The sequence below is a fragment of the Microcaecilia unicolor genome, chromosome 6 (genome assembly GCF_901765095.1).
Source record: "Microcaecilia unicolor chromosome 6, aMicUni1.1, whole genome shotgun sequence".
Taxonomy (NCBI): Eukaryota; Metazoa; Chordata; class Amphibia; order Gymnophiona; family Siphonopidae; genus Microcaecilia; species Microcaecilia unicolor.
In genome coordinates, this window is record NC_044036.1 from 294,623,117 (window position 1) to 294,645,847 (window position 22,731).

Consider the following 22,731-nt stretch of genomic DNA (forward strand, 5'->3'; position numbering starts at 1 on the left):
CTAATCTAAAACAATCTTTTAAAAGGAACAAAAAAAAATTTCAGTTCTTCCTGACCTTTTTAACCTGTAAAGCCAGACACCCGAGAAATCAAAAACAGATGACATTCCTCAACCTTCAGGCTGAACAAAAGGTTGCTTTTCCCGCTCTTGCTGTATTTTTTCAAACGATCCATACTGAGACCAGCTCAAAAAAGAATCTTTTGCATCATACCATTTCTCATGTATTTTTTCAATCTGTTTTTTTTCTAATGGGAATAATTCTATGACATGCTGCAAAGGGGAGCATTTTTTTGAACTATCTAAATCTAAATACATAGCATATACAGGAGGCTGTTCTTTCTTATCTGCCCCTTTCCCTTTCATTTTATTCTGACTATTACAATTTCTCCTATAAAGCCACAATCTACAAAAATATACTACTGCACCTAAACCAAGAAAATATACAAAAAAGAAAACTATAAAACTAAACAAATATACCTAAGTCCACAATGTAAGCTTACTCACGCGTCTTCTTATTTCTCTTTAGCAAGCCCAGGAGTCGTAGCCTATATGTCCAGTTCAGCAGTTTGATCAATCCCACATCAGTGGAGCACAGAAATTAGGCTTAAACAACGCTTGCTCTCTCAAAATCCTGTAAAAACTTCATTAACAACACACACTTAATTTGTTCTTCGTCTCGCCTTCTCTTTTCCGTTTGCGGCCTACTCCTGGCTGGCTCGCCACTTTGAAGAAAAGACTAGACGATTTAATATTTAATATAAAAAGTAGTTTATGAACTGAATATCAATCATATTCAGGAAGCATTTCTTGATAAGCAATATATAAGTCAGAATGAATGATTAAAAACAAAGCAATGTACAGCAGAGAGAGAAATCAGAGTGCTTAAAGCAATGCTATAGACAGACAAAAAGAAATTCAAAATGCTTACTTATTTCTTTGTTCCCCTCTAGTTTTATACCGGGCCTCTGACTAATTCTCTCATACAACATTCCTGTGCAAGTCTCTGAATACCACAAACTGTTAATCATGTGCAGAACATCTGCTTTCTATTACCCCCCTACCTTTTAGCCCACAGACTTTTTGGAGCCTGCCTTTGGCTAATGTTTAATGTCCGTCAAATTTCTCATGCCTCAGGAGGGTTAGTGTTAAAACAGCTTGTTGTAATCATGGAGCCTTCCACTCCGCATTTTTCATACTTTTATTCAACAAATCTTTCATACTTTTGTTCAACAAGAGATACTGGGGAGCAGCAGAGTACATTTATAGGTTAGTAGAAGAAGTTTGAACAGGATGCGAAAACAGATAGGGAGCCAGTGAAGGGTCTTGAGGAGAGGGGTAGTATGAGTAAAGCGACCCTGGCGGAAGACGAGACGGGCAGCAGAGTTTTGAACCGACTGGAGAGGGGAGAGGTGACTAAGTGGGAGGCCAGCAAGAAGCAGATTGCAGTAGTCTAAACGCGAGGTGACAAGGGTGTGGATGAGGGTTTTGGTAGAGTGCTCGGAAAGAAAGGGGCGGATTTTACGGATGTTGTAAAGAAAGAAACGACAGGTCTTGGCAATCTGCTGGATATGAGCAGAGAAGGAGAGAGAAGAGTCAAAGATGACCCCAAGGTTTCGAGCTGAGGTTACAGGGAGAATGAGAGAGCCATCAACAGAAATAGAAAATGGGGGGAGCGGGGAGATGGGTTTGGGGGGGAAAATGAGAAGCTCGGTTTTGGTCATGTTTAATTTCAGGTGGCGTTGAGACATCCAGACAGCAATGTCAGACAAGCACGCTGAAACTTTGGTTTGGATGCAAGGTGAGATATCAGGGGTAGAAAGGTAGATTTGGGAGTCATCAGCATAGAGATGGTAGGAAAAGCCATGGGATGAGATTAATGAACCAAGGGAAGAAGTGTAGATAGAAAAGAGGAGGGGACCAAGAACAGAATCCTGAGGTACGCCGACAGGCAGAGGGATAGAAGTAGAAGAGGATCCACCAGAGTGAACACTAAAGGTGCGGAGGGAGAGGTAGGAAGAGAACCAGGAAAGGACAGAGCCCTGGAATCCAAGTGAGGACATGGTATCGAGAAGTATGCTGTGATCGACAGTGTCAAAAGCAGCGGAAAGATCAAGAAGAATGAGGATGGAATATTGACCTCTGGATTTAGCCAGTAATAGGTCATTGGAGACTTTAGTAAGCGCAGTTTCGGTTGAGTGGAGAGGGCGAAAACCAGATTGTAGTGGGTCAAGAATAGCATGTGAGGAGAGAAAATCAAGGCAGCGGCGGTGAACAGCACGCTCAAGTAATTGGAGAGAAAAGGAAGGAGGGAGATGGGTCGGTAATTAGAGGGACAAGTAGGGTCGAGTGAAGGCTTCTTAAGGAGAGGTGTGACCACAGCATGTTTAAAGGCAGCAGGGACAGTCGCAGTGGAAAGTGAGAGGTTGAGAATGTGACAGATAAAAGGAATAAGAGCAGGAGAGATGGCATTAAGAAGGTGGGTGGGAATGGGATCAGAGGAACAGGTGGTACATTTTGAGGAAGAAAGGAGAAGTGTAGTTTCCTCAATAGTAACTTCAGGAAAGGAGGAAAGGGAATGAGGGGAAGGAGAGAGAGGGGAACGGACTAGTGGAGGGAGAGGTGGTGAGGTAGAGAAAGCAAGGTTTATCTTTTGAACCTTGTTGTGAAAGAATTCAGCAAGGGTCTGAGGAGATAATGAAGGGGGAGTTGGGGGAGGGGGCACCTTGAGGAGAGAGTTCAATGTGGTGAAGAGAAGTCGAGGATTAGAGCCAAGAGAGTTGGTCAGTTGGATATAATAATCCTGTTTGACACGTAAAAAAGCAGATTGGAAGGAGGTCAGCATGAACTTAAAGTATAAGAAATCAGCAAGGGCCCGAGATTTCCGCCAGAGGCGTTCGGCGGAGCGGGTACAGGAACGTAGGTAGCGGATATTAGAAGTCAGCCAAGGTTGGGGTTTTGTACGCCTTATAGGGCGGGTCATCAAAGGTGCAAGAGTGTCTAAGGCAGAGGATAGAGTACTGTTGTAAGAAGAAACAGCCTCGTTGACAGACGTGGATGGTGCCACAGTAGAGAGGAGGTTTGAAACATGGGAGGATAGAGATGAAGAGTCAATATCGTGAAGATTCCTAGATAAATTAGATAAGATAGGACGGGACTGGGAGGGAGGAGATTTAAGTGTGAAAGTTATAAGATGGTGATCAGAGGAGGGAAGATCAGAGGCAAGGAAACTAGAGGGTGAACAGTTGGAGGAGAAGATGAGATCAAGACAGTGACCATTTGATGAGTGGGGGAGGTGGAGCATAGTTGGAGATTAAAGGAGGACGTTAAAGCGAGTAACTTGGAAATATAAGAGTTGGAAGGATCATTAGCAGGAATATTAAAGTCACCAAGGATGAGAGAGGGAGAGGAAGGATCATGGAAGAAGGCAAGCCAGGTGTCAAAGTCACTGAGAAAGGATGAAAGGGACTTATCAGGGGGACGATAAATGACCGCTATTCGAAGAGGCAGAGGAGAGAAAAGGCGGATAGAGTGGACTTCAAAGGAGGAAAAAGAGTGAGATTGAGGTGGAAGAAGGAGTTGAAATCTGGAGGAGGGAGAGAGAAGTAGTCCAACACCACCCCCACGGCCAGCAGGGCGAGGAGTATGTGAAAATAGATAACCGCCATGGCACAGGGCTGCGACTGAAGCAGAGTCATCAGGGCAGAGCCAGGTTTCTGTTATGGCGAGCAGATGGAGGTGACGCGAGATAAAGAGGTCCTGGATATAGGCGAGTTTGTTACAGATAGAGCGGGCATTCCATAGGGCGCAAGAGAAGGGCAGAGAAGAGGAGGGGAGTAGAGAAATAGAGATGAGGTTAGAGAGGTCGCGGTGAGATCTGTAGAGTTGGGATAATAGTTGGTGAGGGGGCCAGGATTGGGATTGATGTCACCGGCTGAGAGTAAGAGAAGGAGTAAAAGAGAGCGGAGGAGAGTAGGAGAGGTGTGGCCACGAAGGCGAGAGGTATTTAGGTGGAATGGGAAGGCAAAATGGACGGAAGAAAGAGGCGGAGATTAAAAGCCAAGAGGGAGGAAGAGGGTAGGAGAGAAGGTGAGGTGATGAAGTCGAGAATTAATGACACAAATGTAGCGTTCTCCTAATATTATCCCCCACTTGCCTCCCTGGTATGAATCCCGCTTGATCCATATGGACTAACTTCGTCAACAGTCTACTCAATCTATTTTGCTAACAATTAGCATTCAATAGGGAAATGGGTCTATAGACCCGCACCTAGTCGGGTCTTTTCCCGGTTTAGGCAGGACCACCACTCCCGCCTCCATCATGGATCTCGGGAGCTCCCCTCCTTCTAATACTCCATTTCCCACCCTCGTTAGCATAGGACTAACCAAGCTAGCAAAAAAACTTAAAGAACCGGGCCATGAAGCCGTCTAGCCCGGGGGCCTTTCCATTGGGAAGATTTTTAATAACCCCCTGTATTTCCCCCAGTCCTATAGGTTCCCCCATCCTCTGACTCTCCTCCTCGCTCAATTTATGCAGGGGGATCTGGTTCAGGTATCAAACTATATTCTCCTGCCTGTCCCCTTCCGATGCTGTATATAATTCTTTATAATACTTTAGAAATCCTTTTTCTATTTCCTGATCTGTATACAGCCATCTTCCCTTCTCGTCTCTTATCTTCTGTATCGTTGACTTGCCCCTCCTAGCTCTCAGGCATCTGGCCAGCATAGTGCTCAATTTGTTAGCAAATTCAAAATACTGCTGACGAAGGCGCGTTTTCATATATTCAATCTCAGCCATCTGTGCCTGGTCCATCTCCCCCCTAATCTTTTTAAGTTCCTTCCATACCCTTGCCGATGGATTTCTCTGGTGAATCCTTTCTAGCTTATTCATTCTCATTCTCAGCACCATCATCGCCTGCCCCCTCTCTCTTTTCTTCCTCGCTCCCCATTTAATCAATACTCCCCTCTCCACTACCTTCATTGCATCCCACAAGATTCCATCCCTCACTTTTCCTGTGTCATTAATTCTCCAATATTTCTGCATAGTGGCCTGCACCTCCTCCCTCACCTGTTCCTCCCCCAAGAGAGATTCATTCAATTTCCAAGTTGTGTTTCTCTTCCCATATCCCCATCCCTGTAATCTAATCCATACAGGCGCATGATCTGAAATTTGAATGGATTCTGTTTCTGCCTCTGCTATCATCTGCACACAGTTTTGATGCACCCACAACCCATCTATCCTCGTGTAGGAGCTCGCTGCATGGGAGTAGAAAGTATATCCCCGTTGCATACCATGTACCACCCTCCAACTATCCACCAACTCCATCTGGCTCAGAATTTATGCAGTGCCTTTCTCCCGAGCTCGATTGATATCCCCCCTCCTCCCGAGTGATCTAACCTCGCATCTGGAGCTACCGTATGTTGAGATCTCCTCCCACTATCACCTGTCCCTTATAAACCCTTCGATCTCCTTCCCATAGAATCTGAAAGAATTCCTCTTGTCCCGTGTTAGGGCATAAATGTTAATCAGAGTTACTCCTTCCCTGTATCCGTCCTCGTCCTGCCACACATCTCCCTGTGGTATCTTTGATTATTTTTCAATAATCATCCCACTTGTCTGTCTAATCAGTGTGTCACCACCCCTTTATACATTTTCCCCCATAACAAATGTCCATCCCTGGGTCTTAAGTGAGTCCTCTTGCAGCAACACCACTTCCCACCTCATCTATTTAATTCTTTCATTACCCTTATTCTTTTCCCAGGGTTGTTGAGTCCCATTGACATTCCAGGAACCTATCCTCAATCCGTCCCCCCTTCCTTCCCTGCCTTCCCTTTCCCTCCTTCCTTGCTATATCCCTCCCTTCCCTTACTCTACTTTGTCCGTCGAATAGAAAAGACGCTCCGCTCTCGCCCCCTGGGCACCAATTTCCCCCCAACCTCTGTCCCCCCTCACCTCCCCCGCACACTCCCCCTTTAGATTATTGGCTGAGTGTCCCGCCTCCCCTCCCATCCCCCCACCATAAATCCACTCACCACCAAACATCAAACTTAAACATAGTTCATATCGTAAACGTCCAGCCTATCACAGCTCTCACTCATTTAGGTCATCAGGAGGCACTTTTATCCTTCCTCTTCCCTCTGGAGGTCACCATCTGCCATGCCGAGTCTGCTCTTGGCTCCTCATTCTCCGGTGGTTGTTGCTCCCGGTCTGGGAGTCCCTCGCATCCCAGCAATCTCAATGCCTCCCATGCTTCTGCAGGTGTCCTCACCTTCCGTGACTTTTCCTCGACCATGAGCCATATCCCAAAGGGGAAGAGCCATCGATATGTAATCCCTTTAGCTCTCATATAACTTGTCACTTCTCCCATTGCTCTTCATTTTTGCAACGTAGCTCCCGCCAAGTCCTGGTATATTCCAATCTTATAATTTTTCCAGTGTATCACCTTCTGATAGGGAAATCCAAAAAGCAGGCTATAATATATCTCGGTTTAGATTCCCTTTGAGGGCCCGCACTGCGGTGTACTCGTTGCAGACTGATGTTTCGTTGCCCATCCTCGCCCTCCGGGTTTAAGATATATTGACACAGTTCCTGAATCACCACCTCACAGTGCTGATATGTCCAACTCCTTTGAACCGGAGATTGTTGCGGCAGGATCTATTTTCCAAATCCTCCACCTGATCTTTTAACTGCTGGATCTCTATTGCTGTTTTATGTGTCTCTACTTTTTTACTCCAAACTGCGGCCTGTACTGTTTCCACCTTCTCCTCTACTTCTTCCACCCGCGTCCCCAGGTCTCTAATCTCCATCCGGATCTCTCTGAGTGGGCATTGGATGTCTTTCCGGACCCCTTCCAGTTCTGACTTCAGCTCCTTGAACCATCCCACCACATCTGCTTTGGTGATTTCTTCATTGTTCTCACCCATCTCTCTGAGGGTGTCGTCTTCTGAGTCTGAGGGAATCGTAACCATTTTTTCCACTCCCTGGGTGGTTTCTGCCGCCTCCTGCTTCGCCTTCCCTGCTTGGTCTGCTGCGTACCGAAATTTTTCTAGGCTTTTTTTTGGTGGCATTATTTGTAGCACTTTTGTCCAAGCTTAATTTGCTTAAAAGTCTCTGAAATCTGTGTGACTGTGCTCTTTATCTTTCTCACCTCTCAGTATGATGTGCTGACTTATATCCACACTAGGTGTCTCCTGGAGCACTGTCCCCTCTGGTAGTAAATTATGATTCAACTAGTAAAAAAGGCCTGTTTCCGAAACCAATGAAACGGGCGCTAGCATGTGGTTTTTTGTGTGTGTATGTGTCAGAGTTGTTTTGTGTGTGTGTGAGGGTGCGGTGTGTGTGTGCAGGTTGTTGATGTGTGGCGTGGTTTTGTTTTGTTTTTTGGTTGGGGGCTGTGCTGTGCTGGCAAAGTGGGTTGGATTGGTGTGTGGCTTTGAGGGTGTGTTTCCGTTGTATTGTGTGTGTGTGATTTTGTCTGTCAAGGAGGTTTGTGGAGGGGGATCTTTCTGTTGGTGAAATGTAAATGTGGTTGTAGGGGGGGGTCAGCCTTTGTTGAGTGTTGTTTTTTTTTGTGTTGTGCTGAGGGCAGCAGTGTTTAGATGGGCGGAAGGTAGAGGAGCACGTTCTTTGTCTGTCGGTATTTTTTGGCCGTTTCAGGGCTGCTGTAGGAGAATGCTGGAAGAGAATGTGCTGTTGGAAGCAGCGCCATCTTTTTCCATTGGGCTGGGGTTCTGGCATCCTGGAGGTGGGTGACGGCTTGCCTGAGGACGGGGATGGTTGTTTTAAGTTGGCGGAAGGGAGAAGACACGGTCTCGGGCCATCGGGGGGTGATCCAGTATGTTGGTCCTTTCAGGCCGGCTGCAGGGGAATGCAGGAACATTTATGCGCTGCAGGAATCAGCGCCGTCTTTTTCCGGGTGCTCGGGGAATCCCCGAGGTGGGAGATAGCTTGCCTGAGGCTGGGGATGGTTGGGCACGTCCTTGGCCGCTTCGGCAAAAGGGGAAGAGGAAGGGGGTGGGGAGTTACCTGCAGCCGCCTGAGAAACCATGTATTCTTTGTTTTTTTTGTATTAGTTTGCATTTCTGTTGAAGAAAGAGTGGATGCCTTTCGAATGATGGAGGTGGTGCGTCGGTGTGTGGTTGTTTCGTTAGTTTGGCAGCCAGTCTCCAGCGATTCCTAGGCAGGGAGGAGTACTCCTCCCCCTTCCTTGGTCGCTGTTTGCTGCTGGCTGGGTCGCGGGTAATCCTTCCAACTGTGCCGCAGCTTGTCCTGTTTGCCCACGTCCCAGATGGTGATGGGCACTTTGTTTTCCGGCTCCTCTGACTCCATGTCAAGCGATCCCAAATATAGTCTGTGCTATAGGCCCTCTGGCACTCTTCAGTACTGGCATTAGGCATTTAAAAATTTCTCCCCCGCCCCTCCCCCGGTCTATTTTTGCACATACCCACAGCAGGAATATTCTTCTCTCGTTCCAGCGGTGGTTCTGTGCTCTCCGTGCTGCACAGATAATGAGCCATTCTGCTGGGGAATGCTCCTCCTTTATTGTCACGTAGTTTCCTCTGATTGGTCCATCTTACGTTGCCTAGTGTTGCCTGGGAACGGTGTTGTGATGGTCCTTTGTGTTTCAGAATGTTGAGGGTGTTTTTTCTGATTGGTCCATCATGCGAGGGCGGGGCAGAGAGACATGGTCAGTGTTGTGGCTTCACCACCATGAATCCATGAACCCTTCAGTGAGTGACTGAGTGACTTCAGAACGTTGTCTTCAGAACGTTGAGGGTGAGTTTTATTATAGTAGAAGATTATAGTGCAGGTAGCTCTCACACTCTCTATTCCATCCTCCACTCCAGCCTTCTAGAGCTGTTTTATATTGTCTAGTTACCAGAAGTTCATGTTAATTTAAGCTCCAATGGCTTGAGCCCGACTTCCACTCCGTCCGGGGGGGGGGGGGGGGGGGGGTTCTTCTTTATCTGTATTGTCACTTTGTCCTGCAATACACTTTCTCCTCCAGTGCACTTCAAATTATCTTGCTTCTTCTGCCCCTTTCAATTTCCGTGCAGTACAGGAGGGACGTTCTCACCTCTTCTCCTTCTCCTCCCCTGGTCCAGCTCTCCACCACCTCGCCTCTGTCCTCTGCTGGATTCCCCTGCTGTCACCGCTATTGGCTTTCTCTACGGGAACGATGAGGAGGGAGGTATGCAAGCGAGAGCCCTTTCTCACTCCACTCACCAGCCTCCACTGCTCCCACCACGGCTCTTTCCCTCCTCCCAGCGTCCGGGTCACCTCAGGAGATCTCTTCTCTCCTCACTGCCGGCCCCTGTCTCCGGTCCCGTAACGTGCCTCGGATCCAGCCGCCATCTTGGATTGCGCTTCGATGCTGGCTCTCTCGCTGCTCTCCCCACTCCTTCCGGGCTTTTTTTGCTGGTGCTGCACGTTCCCCTACATCCCGCCAGCTTCAGCCGGAGATGCGTCCCACAGGTAGGGGTCCAGCGCGCGGGATCTGGGGGCGCCTCGAACGGGGCTCTTGCGGAGCTCACCTCTCGGCAGCCATCAAGTCTCTCAACAGTGATTTATTATACAGTATTTTAAAAGTTAATACACCAAAGGTGCTTGACTGTGATCTCTGGAAAATTTCTGAACAAATTTAATGTGATTTTGAAACCCTTGGATATGTAGTGACAATTGGCTGAGAAATTAGGGTCTTGTTCTGTTGGAAAATCATTATGAAGACAGTTGTCACCAGAAAACTTCTGCAGGAAGGGTTTGTTGAATCTGTCATTTTGAACTAAGAATGAGAAGGGATCTACTATTTGTAAAATAAATGGACTTGAAGGCACAGTTTCATCTTCAGATGTTACATTATGCTTCTATCACAAAAAAACATCTACTTGGACAAGTATGAATTCAGGCAGAAGTCGTATGCTGATACCATTTCAGTTCTATGCTGTTGCAGTACATATAGTAACATAGTAGATGACAGCAGAAAAAAGACCTGCACGGTCCATCTAGTCTACCCAACAAGATAAACTCATATGTGCTACATCTTGTGTATACCTTACCTTGATTTGTATCTGCCATTTTCAGGACACAGACCGTAGAAGTCTTGCCCAGAACTACCCCACCACCCAAACACCAGCCCCGCCTCCCAATTTCGGCTAAAGCTCTGAGGATGCCATTCCTTCTGCACAGGATTCCTTTATGTTTATCCCACGCATGCTTGAATTCCGCTAACCGTTTCATCTCCACCACCTCCCGCGGGAGGGCATTCCAAGTATCTACCACTCTCTCCGTGAAAAATACTTCCCGACATTTTTCTTGAGTCTGCCCCCCTTCACTCTCATATCATGTCCTCCTCGTTCTATACCGCCCTCCCATCTCTGGAAAAGGTTCGTTTGCGGATTATACCTTTCAAATGTTTGAACGTCTGTATCATAACACCCCTGTTTCTCCTTTCCTCCAGGGTATACGTGTTCAGGTCAGCAAGTCTCTCCTCATACGTCTTGTAACGCAAATCCCATACCATTCTCGTAGCTTTTCTTTGCACCGCTTCCATTTTTTTTTACATCCTTAGCAAGGTAAGGCCTCCAGAACTGAACACAATACAGTATCCGTGGATCTTGCTAGGAAAATTTCTTATAGCAGTAAATGTCAACAAGAAATTAAACCTGGCCAGAACTTTGTACCAAGTGTTTTACATCCAGCTTCTGCAGCAAGATCTTACTGGCACCTGATCAGAATACGAAGAAGAAACTTTGAGTAAATTGGAAGAAACTGATTATAACATGAGTCTGAGTCTTAGGTGCAGTCTGATGAAACCTGGAAAGTAAGCAGAAGAGATTGTCTACAGCAAAAGAAACTTGGAATGACAAAATGTAGTCACACACTGGAAATTGAAACAGAAGATCTACAAACCAGAGTCAGTAAGAAACTGCACAAAATGTTTTGATCTGGATGAAATAATTAAAACCATGAAGATACAGTTGCACAAGTCCTCTTAAAAACAGCAAAGTTCAGATACAATAGTACCTTCAAACTGGACAGTAGAGCAAACTGCTGAAGAATTTGGAGTTTTGAAACATACAGTTAAGAAGTTTGAAAGTTATGGAAAACTACTGGTTTCATGGCTGAGCCCAAATGCAGTAAAGGTAAAGAACTGCCATCTGAAGTGTTGTCTAAAGCGGCCAAATTGTTATGAGGGTGCTGAACTTTCCCGAATCTGCCCTGGAAAGAAAGACTTTGTTTCTGTGAAGACCGATGGTGAGCACATCCATAAGCGGAAAAGACTGCTCCTAGTGAATCTTCATGAAGTATACGAAGACAAATGGAATGCACAAGATTTTAACTGATACAGGTAGGCAATTTTGCTTTATTTCTATTTACATGGCAAGTTAATGGGGGAAATTTGGAATCATTTATTTCTGTCTCTTCTTTTATTTAAATACCCCTGGGCTATGTCAGCTTTTATCGTAACCTCTACATTGGGATATCCTAACTGCTGCATTTGGCTGGTATCTTTTCACTGTACTTTAACCCATGTGCTCCTGAGTGACTATCAGCTTTCCACAAGGTTCTAGTTTAAAAGCTGCTCTTATTTAAAAAAAAAAAAAAAAAAAAAAAATATATATATATATATATATAGCTGCTTCATATTCCTTTTAAAGCTGTTTTAATGTGACAAGTTGTCAAAGCTGTACTTGACAAGGATCAACCCCCAAGGTGGAGAAACAGGATCCGCTATGGTAATGAGAATACTGAAGCAAGACCACTACGGTGAGCAGAATACTGAAGCAAGAGAGTAGCGTGATGAGCAGGACTCGTTAAAAAAAAACAATGAGACAAAATGGAAATGTTAAAGTATTAACATTTCCATCCCATCTCTTCTCCTTGGTTTTTGGAAGAGTCCTGTTGATCACGCTACTCTCTTGCTTCAGAACTGTACTTGAGCCAGAGTTCAGTAAACCTGAATCTCCAGCCCTAAGGGAATAGTAAAAAAACATGCCAGCAAAGGTGTATTTGTTGGTTCTAATTGCAGATTGGTATGTTCTTGTAATTTACAGAAAAGTACTCAGACTGCCCCAGTTTCAGTTGCAGAATCTGCTCTCCAAGTATGCTGTACTACAGACATCGGCACACAGACAGACCAGAACAAGATTCAAGGCCTGGATTTTCAGCTAGGAGCAGCCCTTCATCACCCAGGATTGGAGAAATTCCTCCATGGAGTGGAAGGACTTGTTATTAGAGAGTTAAATAAAAACTGGAAGAGTCATGCTTTCGAGAGCTTTGAAGTCAACTGGTCAGAACAGAATCGTACGGTAAATAATTTAAAAATTACTACTTTACTGAGTAATGTATATCCGAGAGATCCTGGTTTTTGCATTAATATATCTGCAAGCTTTTTTATGGGAACTCTGAGATTAGCCGGTTAGTAAGGGTGTGCTGCTGTATTTACTCAGCATTTCCTGATGCATATGAAATCAGTAATTAAGGACCCACCAACCCTAGGTCAGTACCAGATCTGGGAAATTCAGTCCATCTTTGGCATCATTTAATAAGAACTATTGAAGACTAATTTTAATTTTTGTTTTTTTTAAGTTTTTATTTTATTTGGTGAAGAAATGCTGCACCACTGTTTATTTCCTGTCCTTTGAAGCCAGTTGGCAAATGGTATCTTTATCCTGTGCCTGTCTTTCCAAGTTTTTAGAGTTATATTGTTAAATTGAGAATTTGGCACTGGAAGCTCTTCTTTCCTCAGCTATAACTGGGTACTCTTTTTTTTTTTTTTTTTTTTGTCTGGGCTGTACCATCCAGAACAAGCAGGCGTTATCCCCTCCTATCAGCAGATGAAGGTAGAGTAACTGATCTTTTTCAGTAACATCACTGGAATAACCTATTGGTGCTCAGTGGAAAATTCCAGTATTTTTCTAACTCCAGCAGATGGTAGATTGTTCATTCTGGTGCTACTGGTCCTTGGCCTAGTTTCCATCTCTAAGTCTCGCCTGGCTAAGTTGCCTTTTAAAGGCAAGCTACTCTTTGGGGTCGAGCTGGACAAAATCGTGACCGATCTCGGCACGTCTAAGGGCAAGAGGTTACCAGAGGTCAGGGCTCGGGCCAGTGCTCGCCCCGGTATCTCCAGAGGACGGTTTCAGGAAGCCCGTCGGTACCGCCCGGGCAAGTCGGGCTCCTCTGCCTCCTCTTTCTTCAAGAGGAACTTCTCCCCCAAGCAGCATTCCTTTCGCAGAGACCGCCGTCCCGGAGGTGCGCCCTCCGGTCCTCCCCCAGGGCCTCGTACCCAATGACGGGGTCCTGGTCCATGGCCCAGTGCAGATTGGAGGACGCCTGTCCTCGTTTCTGGGCGAGTGGACCAGAGTCACTTCAGACGCTTGGGTGCTGGAAGTCATCAGAGACGGCTACAAGCTAGAGTTCTGCCGACCCTTAAGAGACGGGTTTGTACTCTCTCCGGTCAAAGCTGTGGCAGTGCAGCAGACCTTGGACAATCTGATCCGCCTGGGTGCGGTCGTTCCGGTGCCAGAAAATCAGCTTGGCAAGGGACGTTACTCCATTTACTTTGTGGTACCAAAGAAAGGAGGTTCTGTACGGCCTATCCTCGACCTCAAAGGGGTCAATCGGGCCTTGAAAGTTCGGCACTTTCACATGGAGACTCTCCGCTCTGATATAGCGGCAGTGAAGGCAGGGGAGTTCCTGGCATCCTTGGACATCAAGGAAGCGTACTTGCATATTCCCATCTAGCCGCCTCATCAACGCTTTCTGCGTTTTGCAGTCCTGGGCCGACACTTCCAGTTCAGAGCCCTCCCGTTCGGGTTGGCTACTGCTCCGCGGACCTTCTCCAAAGTAATGGTGGTCATCGCGGCCTTCCTGCGAAAGGAAGGAGTACAAGTCCATCCTTATCTGGACGACTGGTTGATCCGAGCCCCCTCTTATGCAGAGTGCGGCAAAGCTGTGGACCGGGTGATTGCTCTTTTGAGCTCCCTGGGGTGGATCATCAACTGGGAGAAAAGCCAGCTGCGCCCGACTCAGTCCCTGGAGTATCTGGGAGTTCGATTCGACACCCAAGTGGGCAGAGTGTTCCTGCCGGACAATCGGATTGTCAAACTTCAGGCTCAGGTGGACCAGTTCCTAGTAGCCGCTTCGGGCTTGGGGCTATGTGCAGCTGTTGGGCTCTATGACGGCCACGATGGAAGTAGTGCTCTGGGCCAGGGCTCATATGAGACCACTACAACACTCTCTGCTGCAGCGCTGGACTCCGGTGTCAGAGGATTATGCTGTGCGCCTTCCCTTGGACCCAGCAGTGCGCAAGACGCTGAGCTGGTGGCTGAAGACAGACAAGTTGTCTGCAGGGATGCCTCTTGTGACCCCGGAGTGGATTGTCGTCACGACGGATGCCTCTTTGTCGGGCTGGGGAGCCCACTGCATGGGAAGGACAGCGCAGGGGCTCTGGTCTCCTGCAGAGGCAAAGTGGTCTATCAACCTCCTGGAACTCAGAGCCATTTGGTTGGCGCTTTTGGAGTTCCTCCCGGTACTGGCGTTGAAGCCAGTACGGGTCCTGTCAGACAATGCCACGGCTGTGGCCTATGTCAACCGCCAGGGAGGTACCGAGCGCCCCTCTAGCCAAGGAAGCCATGAATCTATGCCAGTGGGCGGAAGCGAACCTGGAACAGCTGTCAGCGGCCCACATTGCCGGAGTCATGAATGTCAAGGCGGACTTTTTCAGTCGCCATACCTTGGATCCCGGAGAGTGGCAGTTATCGGCTCAGGCGTTCTTGGACATCATGAAGCGCTGGGGCCAGCCGAGCCTAGATCTGATGGCGTCATCGGCCAATTGCCAAGTGTCGCGCTTTTTCAGCAGAGGACGGGACCCTCGATCTCTGGGAGTAGATGCTCTTCTCCAACAGTGGCCGACACAAGAGCTTCTCTATGTGTTCCCGCCCTGGCCCATGTTGGGCAGGGTACTAGACCGGGTGGCAAAGCATCCGGGCCGGATAATCCTGGTGGGTCCAGACTGGCCCAGACGTCCCTGGTATGCGGACTTGATCAGGCTCTCAGTGGACGACCCTCTGCGGCTGCCAGTGGAGCAGGGCCTGTTGCATCAGGGTCCCGTGGTGATGGAGGATCCCTCCCCCTTTGGTCTTGCGGCCTGGCTATTGAGCGGCAGCGTCTGAGGAAGAAGGGCTTCTCAGACAAGGTCATCGCCACTATGCTGAGAGCGAGGAAGCGCTCTACTTCTACTGCTTACGCCAGGGTTTGGCGTACCTTTGCAGCGTGGTGTGAAGCAGGCTCACTTTCTCCCTTCACTGCTCCAATTTCTTCAGTGCTGGCGTTCCTGCAAGAAGGTCTGGAGAAAGGCCTGTCGCTCAGTTCCCTTAAAGTCCAGGTAGCGGCTCTGGCTTGCTTCAGGGGCCGCCTGAAGGGTGCTTCCCTGGCTTCGCAGCCAGATGTGGTACGTTTTCTCAAGGGAGTTAATCACCTGCGCCCTCCTCTGCGATCAGTGGTGCCTGCGTGGAATCTCAACCTGGTGCTAAGAGCCTTGCAGAAGCCGCCATTTGAACCCGTGTCGAGGGCATCTCTGAAAGACCTGACGTTGAAAGCAGTCTTTTTGGTGGCTATCACTTCAGCCAGAAGAGTTTCCGAGCTCCAGGCACTCTCATGTCGAGAGCCTTTTCTGCAGTTCACTGAGGCAGGAGTGACTATTCGCACAGTGCCTTCCTTCCTGCCCAAGATTGTTTCTCGCTTCCATGTGAATCAGCAGCTCTGTCTCCCTTCCTTTCGTAGGGAGGACTACCCAGAGGAATACTCTGCTCTCAAATATCTGGATGTGAGACGAGTCATCATCAGATACTTGGAAGTGACCAATGATTTCCGGAAATCGGATCATCTGTTTGTCCTGTTTGCAGGTCCTCGTAAGGGTCTGCAGGCTGCTAAGCCTACAGTGGCAAGATGGGTCAAGGAAGCCATTGCAGCGGCTTATGTGGCCGCAGGGAAGGTGCCGCCTATCCAGCTGAAGGCTCACTCCACTAGAGCTCAGGCGGCCTCGATGGCAGAGGCCGGGTCCGTCTCCTTGGAAGAGATTTGCAAGGCGGCAACTTGGGCATCGGCCCATACCTTCTCCAGGCATTACCGCTTGACTGTGGCTGCTCGGGCGGAGGCCCGGTTTGGAGCTTCAGTGTTACGGTCAGGGATTTCTATGTCCCGCCCTGGGTGAGTACTGCTTCGGTACATCCCACCAGTCTATGGATTGATCAGCATGATGATATGGAAGGTAAAATTATGTATCATACCTGATAATTTTCTTTCCATTAATCATAGCTGATCAATCCATAGCCCCTCCCAGATATCTGTACTGTTTATATTCTGGTTGCATTTCAGGTTCAAGTTTAGTCTTCAGTTCCTGTTCAGGAGGACTTCGTGTTCAAGTTTTTTTCAATTGGATTCTTCAAGAGTTGAGACGAGTTTGTGTTACAGTGAGCTGCTGCATTCCTCTCCCCTCCGTTTACAGGGCTGGATTGAGACATAAATTCTGCCGGCGCTCCCTCCCGCTTCGTGCGGCTGTAGGGCAGCTTTGTACCCCTCCCGCTTCGGCGGTGTTAGGGTCAGTCAGCTCCTCCCACGGTTGCGGTTGCAGGATAAGCCAGATCCCCCCCGCATCGGCGGGGTGGTGTCCCTCCCCCGCTCCGCGGGGATGAGCTGGACGGATTCCCCTCCCCCACTTGTGTGGGGATGAGCTGGGTTAATTCCCCTCCCCCGTTTCGGCGGTGGTGAGCTGGGCAGAGTGTCCCTTTGTGGGTGTAATTCTCTAAGTGCTGAGTCCTGCGGATGGAGCTTTGATATCGACATACTGAGGAGTTTCCGGCAGCACATGACCACATATAGGGAGGCAAAAGCTTTGCTCTCTATCTCCACCTGCTGGTAGATGGACACAACCCACCAGTCTATGGATTGATCAGCTATGATTAATGGCAAGAAAATTATCAGGTATGATACATCATTTTACCTTCTGCAAGTTCATTTCCCTAGGCATTTTCCCCCAAACATTATGTCAAATAATCATTACTCCACTACTGAAAGATTTAAAATTGCCTGCTAACATTATCTTCAATTATAGACCTGTAGCTTCAATTCCTTTCTTTGCTAAACTTATGGCGGGGCTTGTTACTCATCAACTGACACACTGTCTAGACAATAATTCGTTTTTATGTTCCTCTCAATCAGGATTTCGTTCTTTTCATAATACAGAAACTGTATTGGGTTCAATGATTGATAAAGTCAGAGGCCTGTTGAGTGAGGGAAAGTGTGCAGTATTGTTGCAATTCAATCTTTCGGTGGCATTTGACTTGGTGGACCATGAAATTCTGCTGCAATTACTTGAAGATATTGGAATTGTCGGAAAAGTGCAGAATTACTTTAAGAAATTTTTGATTCGCTCTTATACAGTCAAAACAAAGGATGGCCCATCTTCTTCCTGGAGTAATAACTGTGTCCTTCAAGGCTCTCCACTATCCCCGCTGCTTTTCAATATTTTGTTATGATCTTTAGGTTTCTTTTTACATAACAAGAAATTTATGGAGATGGCATCTCAGTTTTGATACTTTTTGATTGTAATCTAATTCAACAATGCATGTCATTAATAAATAATTGGATGTTTGATCATAAGTTAAAATTGAACATTGAGAAAACAATTTATTGGTTTTGACATGCATCCAGAAAATATTCCAAAATCCATCACTGTTAACCAAGCACTTTTGAATTTTCTACAGTCATTAAATTGTTAGGCGTGTTTATTGATAGTGCTCTCACCATGGAAAAACAGGTCTCTTCATAGACAAAGAAATGTTTCTTCCTGATGAAAAAATTGAGATTTGTGCGAAACTATTTTGAACAAGATCATTTTAGAATACTGGTTCAGTCTCTCTTACTTTCTCAATGGGATTATTGTAATCTGGTTTATTTAGGATGTAATAAAAGTTTAGTGAGGAGTGTTTATTTAAGAGTTGTTTTATCCACCCCTCTCTAGACCTCCATGGAACCCCTTTCCACGGTGAGGTGAACAGGGGACCAAAGGAGTTCCTTCGGGCACGGAGGTGTAGGTGACAGAAGGCGCAGTTCAAATCTAATTCCCATGACCTCGACTTTCTGTCTTCTAGGATCTATGTGAATCTTTGGCCATTTATTTTCCCACATAATGTCTACATGAGTGAAAGATAATTTACTTATGTGTGTAGAATTTATGTGAGACAGTTTAAAGAGAATGAAGAGATTGAAACTGAGACTGGAGAAGTTTAGTGATAGTCTTTTATTCTCACCAAATGAAACTGCCAGCTGTTGCACACATCAGTCAAATTCTGGGTTCAACGGACTGTAGCTTCGCCTCCTGGGAGCGTTGGGGAAAGAATCCGATTTTAACTCAGATTCACAGTCCTTATATAGTATTTGCAGTCCATACAACTCAATGGAGAGAGACTTTTTTTTCTATTTTTTTTTCCATCTATGAATCATACTTAACCGCAGGTCAGGTGCCCACCTGCCCCTCCTTTCTGATATTACTTAATAACGTCAATTTCCGGATTTGTAAACATCTTTCCTAATATAGAGAGATCAGTTTCTTTGTATCTTGTGACTCTGGGAGCCATTTTAACTACAACAGACTCCGTGTTCTGAACCAAACTTTTTAGGATTTTAGCCATTAATTCCTTGATCTTGGCTTTTGCACTGCTTTTGAATGTCACACTAAATTCTAATAAGGCTTATCAAGCAGCCCTGCTTCTGCAGGTGCTCAGCAACAAGGCCATCATCAGATTTTTAGGCCTAGTCAGTGCTTTTCAGCAGTTTAAGCTATGTAACTCGGCCCACCACTATTCCAGTGGATGGGTCTCAAGCTGGGACACATATTAACAGGAGACTGCAAATGTTACAAAATACAGCAGTTCAAAATATTTTTGGACTGTCTAAATTTGAGAGGATTACTCCCAGTTTTTTAACATTCTCCGAGGACAAGAAGGCTGCTTGTTCTCATTGATGGGTGACGTCCACGGCAGCCCCTCCAATCGGAACACTTTACTAGCAAAGGCCTTAGCTAGTCCTCGCGCGCCGATGCGCACTGCGCATGCGCGGCCGTCTTCCCGCCCAAACCGGCTCGTGTTCGTCAGTCTTCTTTTGTCCGCGCTCGGGACGGTCGTGTTTGCGCCGTTCGCGCCCCTTAAGTTGACCCTCGCGCGTCTTTGAGCTTTTTGCTTAAAAAAAATAAAAAGGGATCTTGGAGACGGACCTTTTCGGTCTTTTTCCCCTTCCCGTGTTTCCAGTTTTTGCCCCGCTAAGTTTCCTTTCGTTTTCGGGGTAGGCCCTTTTGAGGCCTCGGTTCGAGTTTTTCTCGCCCTCTTTTTGGTGCCTTTACCGCCATTACGAGTTTTGATTTCGCTGGCGTGATTTTTCCGCCCATGTCATCGAAGTCTTCCAGCGGCTTCAAGAAGTGCACCCAGTGCGCCCGGGTAATCTCGCTCACTGATAGGCACGCGTCGTGTTTGGGGGCTGGGCACCGCCCGCAGGCCTGTAGTCTTTGCGCCCTTTTACAGAAAAGGACTCAGGTAGCGAGATTGGCCCAGTGGAACGTGTTGTTCTCGGGCTCTTCGTCGGCAACAGCACCGGGAGTATCGAGTGCATCGATGTCGACAGCTTCAAGACCTTCGACCTCGGCATTGACTGTATCGATTGCATCGAGGCATCGACCCTCTGCATCGTCGGTACCGAGACATCGAAAGGCTGCGTCGGCGTTGGTGGTACCAGTACCTCCACTAGTGCTGATGTCGTCGGACGGTGGTGCTTCGACTGGAGTGCAGGTGAGGGCTGTCCATTCCCCTGCTGGTGGCGGTGAGCCTTGGGGTGGGTCTCCCCCTACCCTGAGGGCTCCTGCGGTACAGCCCCCCCGAGACCGACCTTCGGCCTCGGCACCGAGGAAGCGACGGTTGGATTCTACGTCCTCGTCGGTACCGGGAAGTTCCGGTGACATGCTTCATTTGAAAAAGTCAAAGAAGCATCGACACCAGTCTCCTTCCCACATCGGTACCGAGAGCTCTGGGTCGCCGAGGGAGTCGGCACCCAGTAGGCATCGGCACCGGGAGGACCGCTCACCCTCTGTTCAGGAGGTGTCGATGCGCTCCACCTTGGACAGCCCGGAACAGCCTCCACGCCCGGAACAGACTCTGACCTTGACGCCTGCATTGGCTTCTATGTCTTTCTCCACAGCCGCCCTGCACGAGAGTCTCCGGGCCGTTCTTCCAGAGATCCTGGGAAAGCTGTTGCGCCCTTCCCCTCCAGTACCGGGGGTGCTTGCGCCACCGGTACCGTCGAGTGAGGTGCTGGCTGGCCCCTTGCCCGGGGTGAGGTCTCCGACACAAGTGGTACCGACTGCGGCCGCCTCCCAGGAAGGCTCCCCGACGACTTCGGCGGAGGGAGCTTCGCCGGTGCTGGCGAGGGAGTCTACCTCTCGACGCTCACATCGTGGCCGTGTTTCCACGGAGTCGAGCCGGGCACGGCTTCAGACACAGGTTCATGAACTTGTGTCTGATACCGATGGTGAGGCCTCGTGGGAGGAGGAGGAGGACATCAGATATTTCTCTGACGAGGAGTCTGATGGCCTTCCTTCTGATCCCAGTCCCTCCCCTGAAAGGCAGCTTTCTCCTCCCGAGAGTCTGTCTTTTGTGGCCTTTGTCCAGGAGATGTCTACGGCCATCCCCTTCCCGGTGGTTGTGGAGGACGAGCCCAGGGATGAAATGTTTGAGCTCCTGGACTATCCTTCTCCACCTAAGGAAGCGTCCACAGTACCCATGCATCATGTCCTAAAAAAGACATTGATGGCGAACTGGACCAAGCCTCTAACTAATCCCCACATTCCCAAGAAGATAGAGTCCCAGTACCGGATCCATGGGGACCCAGAGCTGATGCGCACTCAGTTGTCTCACGACTCTGGTGTGGTGGATCTGGCCCTAAAGAAGGCTAAGAGTTCTAGGGAGCATGCTTCGGCGCCCCCGGGCAAAGACTCTAGAACCTTAGACTCCTTTGGGAGGAAGGCCTACCATTCTTCTATGCTCGTGGCCAAAATCCAGTTTTACCAGCTCTACACGAGCATACACATGCGGAACAATGTGCGGCAGTTGGCGGGCTTGGTGGACAAGCTCCCTCCTGAGCAAGCCAAGCCATTTCAGGAGGTGGTCAGGCAGCTGAAGGCGTGCAGAAAATTCCTGGCCAGAGGGGTGTATGACACCTTTGATGTTGCGTCCAGGGCCACTGCTCAAGGTGTGGTGATGCGCAGACTCTCATGGCTGCGTGCCTCCGACCTGGAGAATAGGATCCAGCAGCGGATTGCGGACTCTCCTTGCCGAGCGGACAATATTTTTGGAGAGAGTCGAACAGGTGGTAGAGCAGCTCCACCAGCGGGATACCGCTTTCGACAAGTTCTCCCGCTGGCAGCCTTCAGCTTCTACCTCCACAGGTAGACGTTTTTATGGTGGAAGGAAGACTGTTCCCTACTCTTCTGGTAAGTGTAGGTACAATCCTCCTTCTCGACAGCCTGCGGCCCAGGCTAAGCCCCAGTGCGCTCGCTCTCGTCAGCAGCGTGCGCCTCAGCAAGGCCCCACGGCTCCCCAGCAAAAGCAGGGGGCGAGCTTTTGACTGGCTCCAGCAGAGCATAGCCGACATCAACGTGTCAGTGCCGGACGACCTGCCGGTCGGGGGGAGGTTGAAAGTTTTTCACCAAAGGTGGCCTCTTATAACCTCCGACTGTTGGGTTCTTCAAATAGTCCGGCAAGGATACACCCTCAATTTGGCCTCCAAATTGCCCACCGGGAGCTCAGTCTTACAGCTTCCAGCACAAGCAGGTACTTGCAGAGGAACTCTCCGCCCTTCTCAGCGCCAATGCGGTCGAGCCAGTGCCATCCGGGCAAGAAGGGCTGGGATTCTATTCCAGGTACTTCCTTGTGGAAAAGAAAACGGGGGATGCGTCCCATCCTAGACCTAAGGGCCCTGAACAAATATCTGGTCAAGGAAAAGTTCAGGATGCTTTCCCTGGGCACCCTTCTTCCCATGATTCAGGAAAACGACTGGCTATGCTCTCTGGACTCGAAGGAAGCCTACATGCACATCCCGATACTGCCAGCTCACAGACAGTATCTGCGATTTCAGCTGGGCACACGTCACTTCCAGTACTGTGTGCTACCCTTTGGGCTTGCCTCTGCGCCCAGAGTGTTCATGAAGTGCTTGGCTGTAGTAGCAGCGGCACTTCGCAGGCTGGGAGTGCACGTGTTCCCCTATCTCGACGATTGGCTGGTGAGGAACGCATCCGAGGCAGGAGCTCTACAGTCCATGCAGATGACTATTCGCCTCCTGGAGCTACTGGGGTTTGTGATAAATTATCCAAAGTCCCATCTTCTCCCAGTACAGAGACTCTAATTCATAGGAGCTCTGCTGGATTCTCGGACGGCTCGTGCCTATCTCCCAGAGACGAGAGCCAACAACTTGTTGTCCCTCGTCTCGAGGGTGCGAGCGTCCCAGCAGATCACAGCTCGGCAGATGTTGAGATTGCTGGGCCACATGGCCTCCACAGTTCATGTGACTCCCATGGCCCGCCTTCACATGCGATCTGCTCAATGGACCCTAGCTTCCCAGTGGTTTCAGGCTGCTGGGGACCTAGAAGACGTGATCCACCTGTCCACGAGTTTTCTCAAATCCCTGTAT

The 22,731-nt window shown here is 48.4% G+C and overlaps 1 protein-coding gene across 2 annotated transcripts in view; it reads left to right on the plus strand.

Moving 5' to 3' along the window:
- Positions 1-22,731, plus strand: part of WDR34 (WD repeat domain 34) — a 126,621-nt gene that overhangs the window by 16,576 nt on the left and 87,314 nt on the right. The window contains exon 2 of one of the 2 annotated variants that reach the window (XM_030207913.1): positions 12,051-12,305. The exons of the other annotated variant lie outside the window; for it this stretch is intronic. Coding sequence (XP_030063773.1) covers positions 12,051-12,305 — 255 coding nt within the window. The remainder of the gene's footprint in view (positions 1-12,050; positions 12,306-22,731) is intronic. 2 annotated transcript variants of the gene reach the window in all.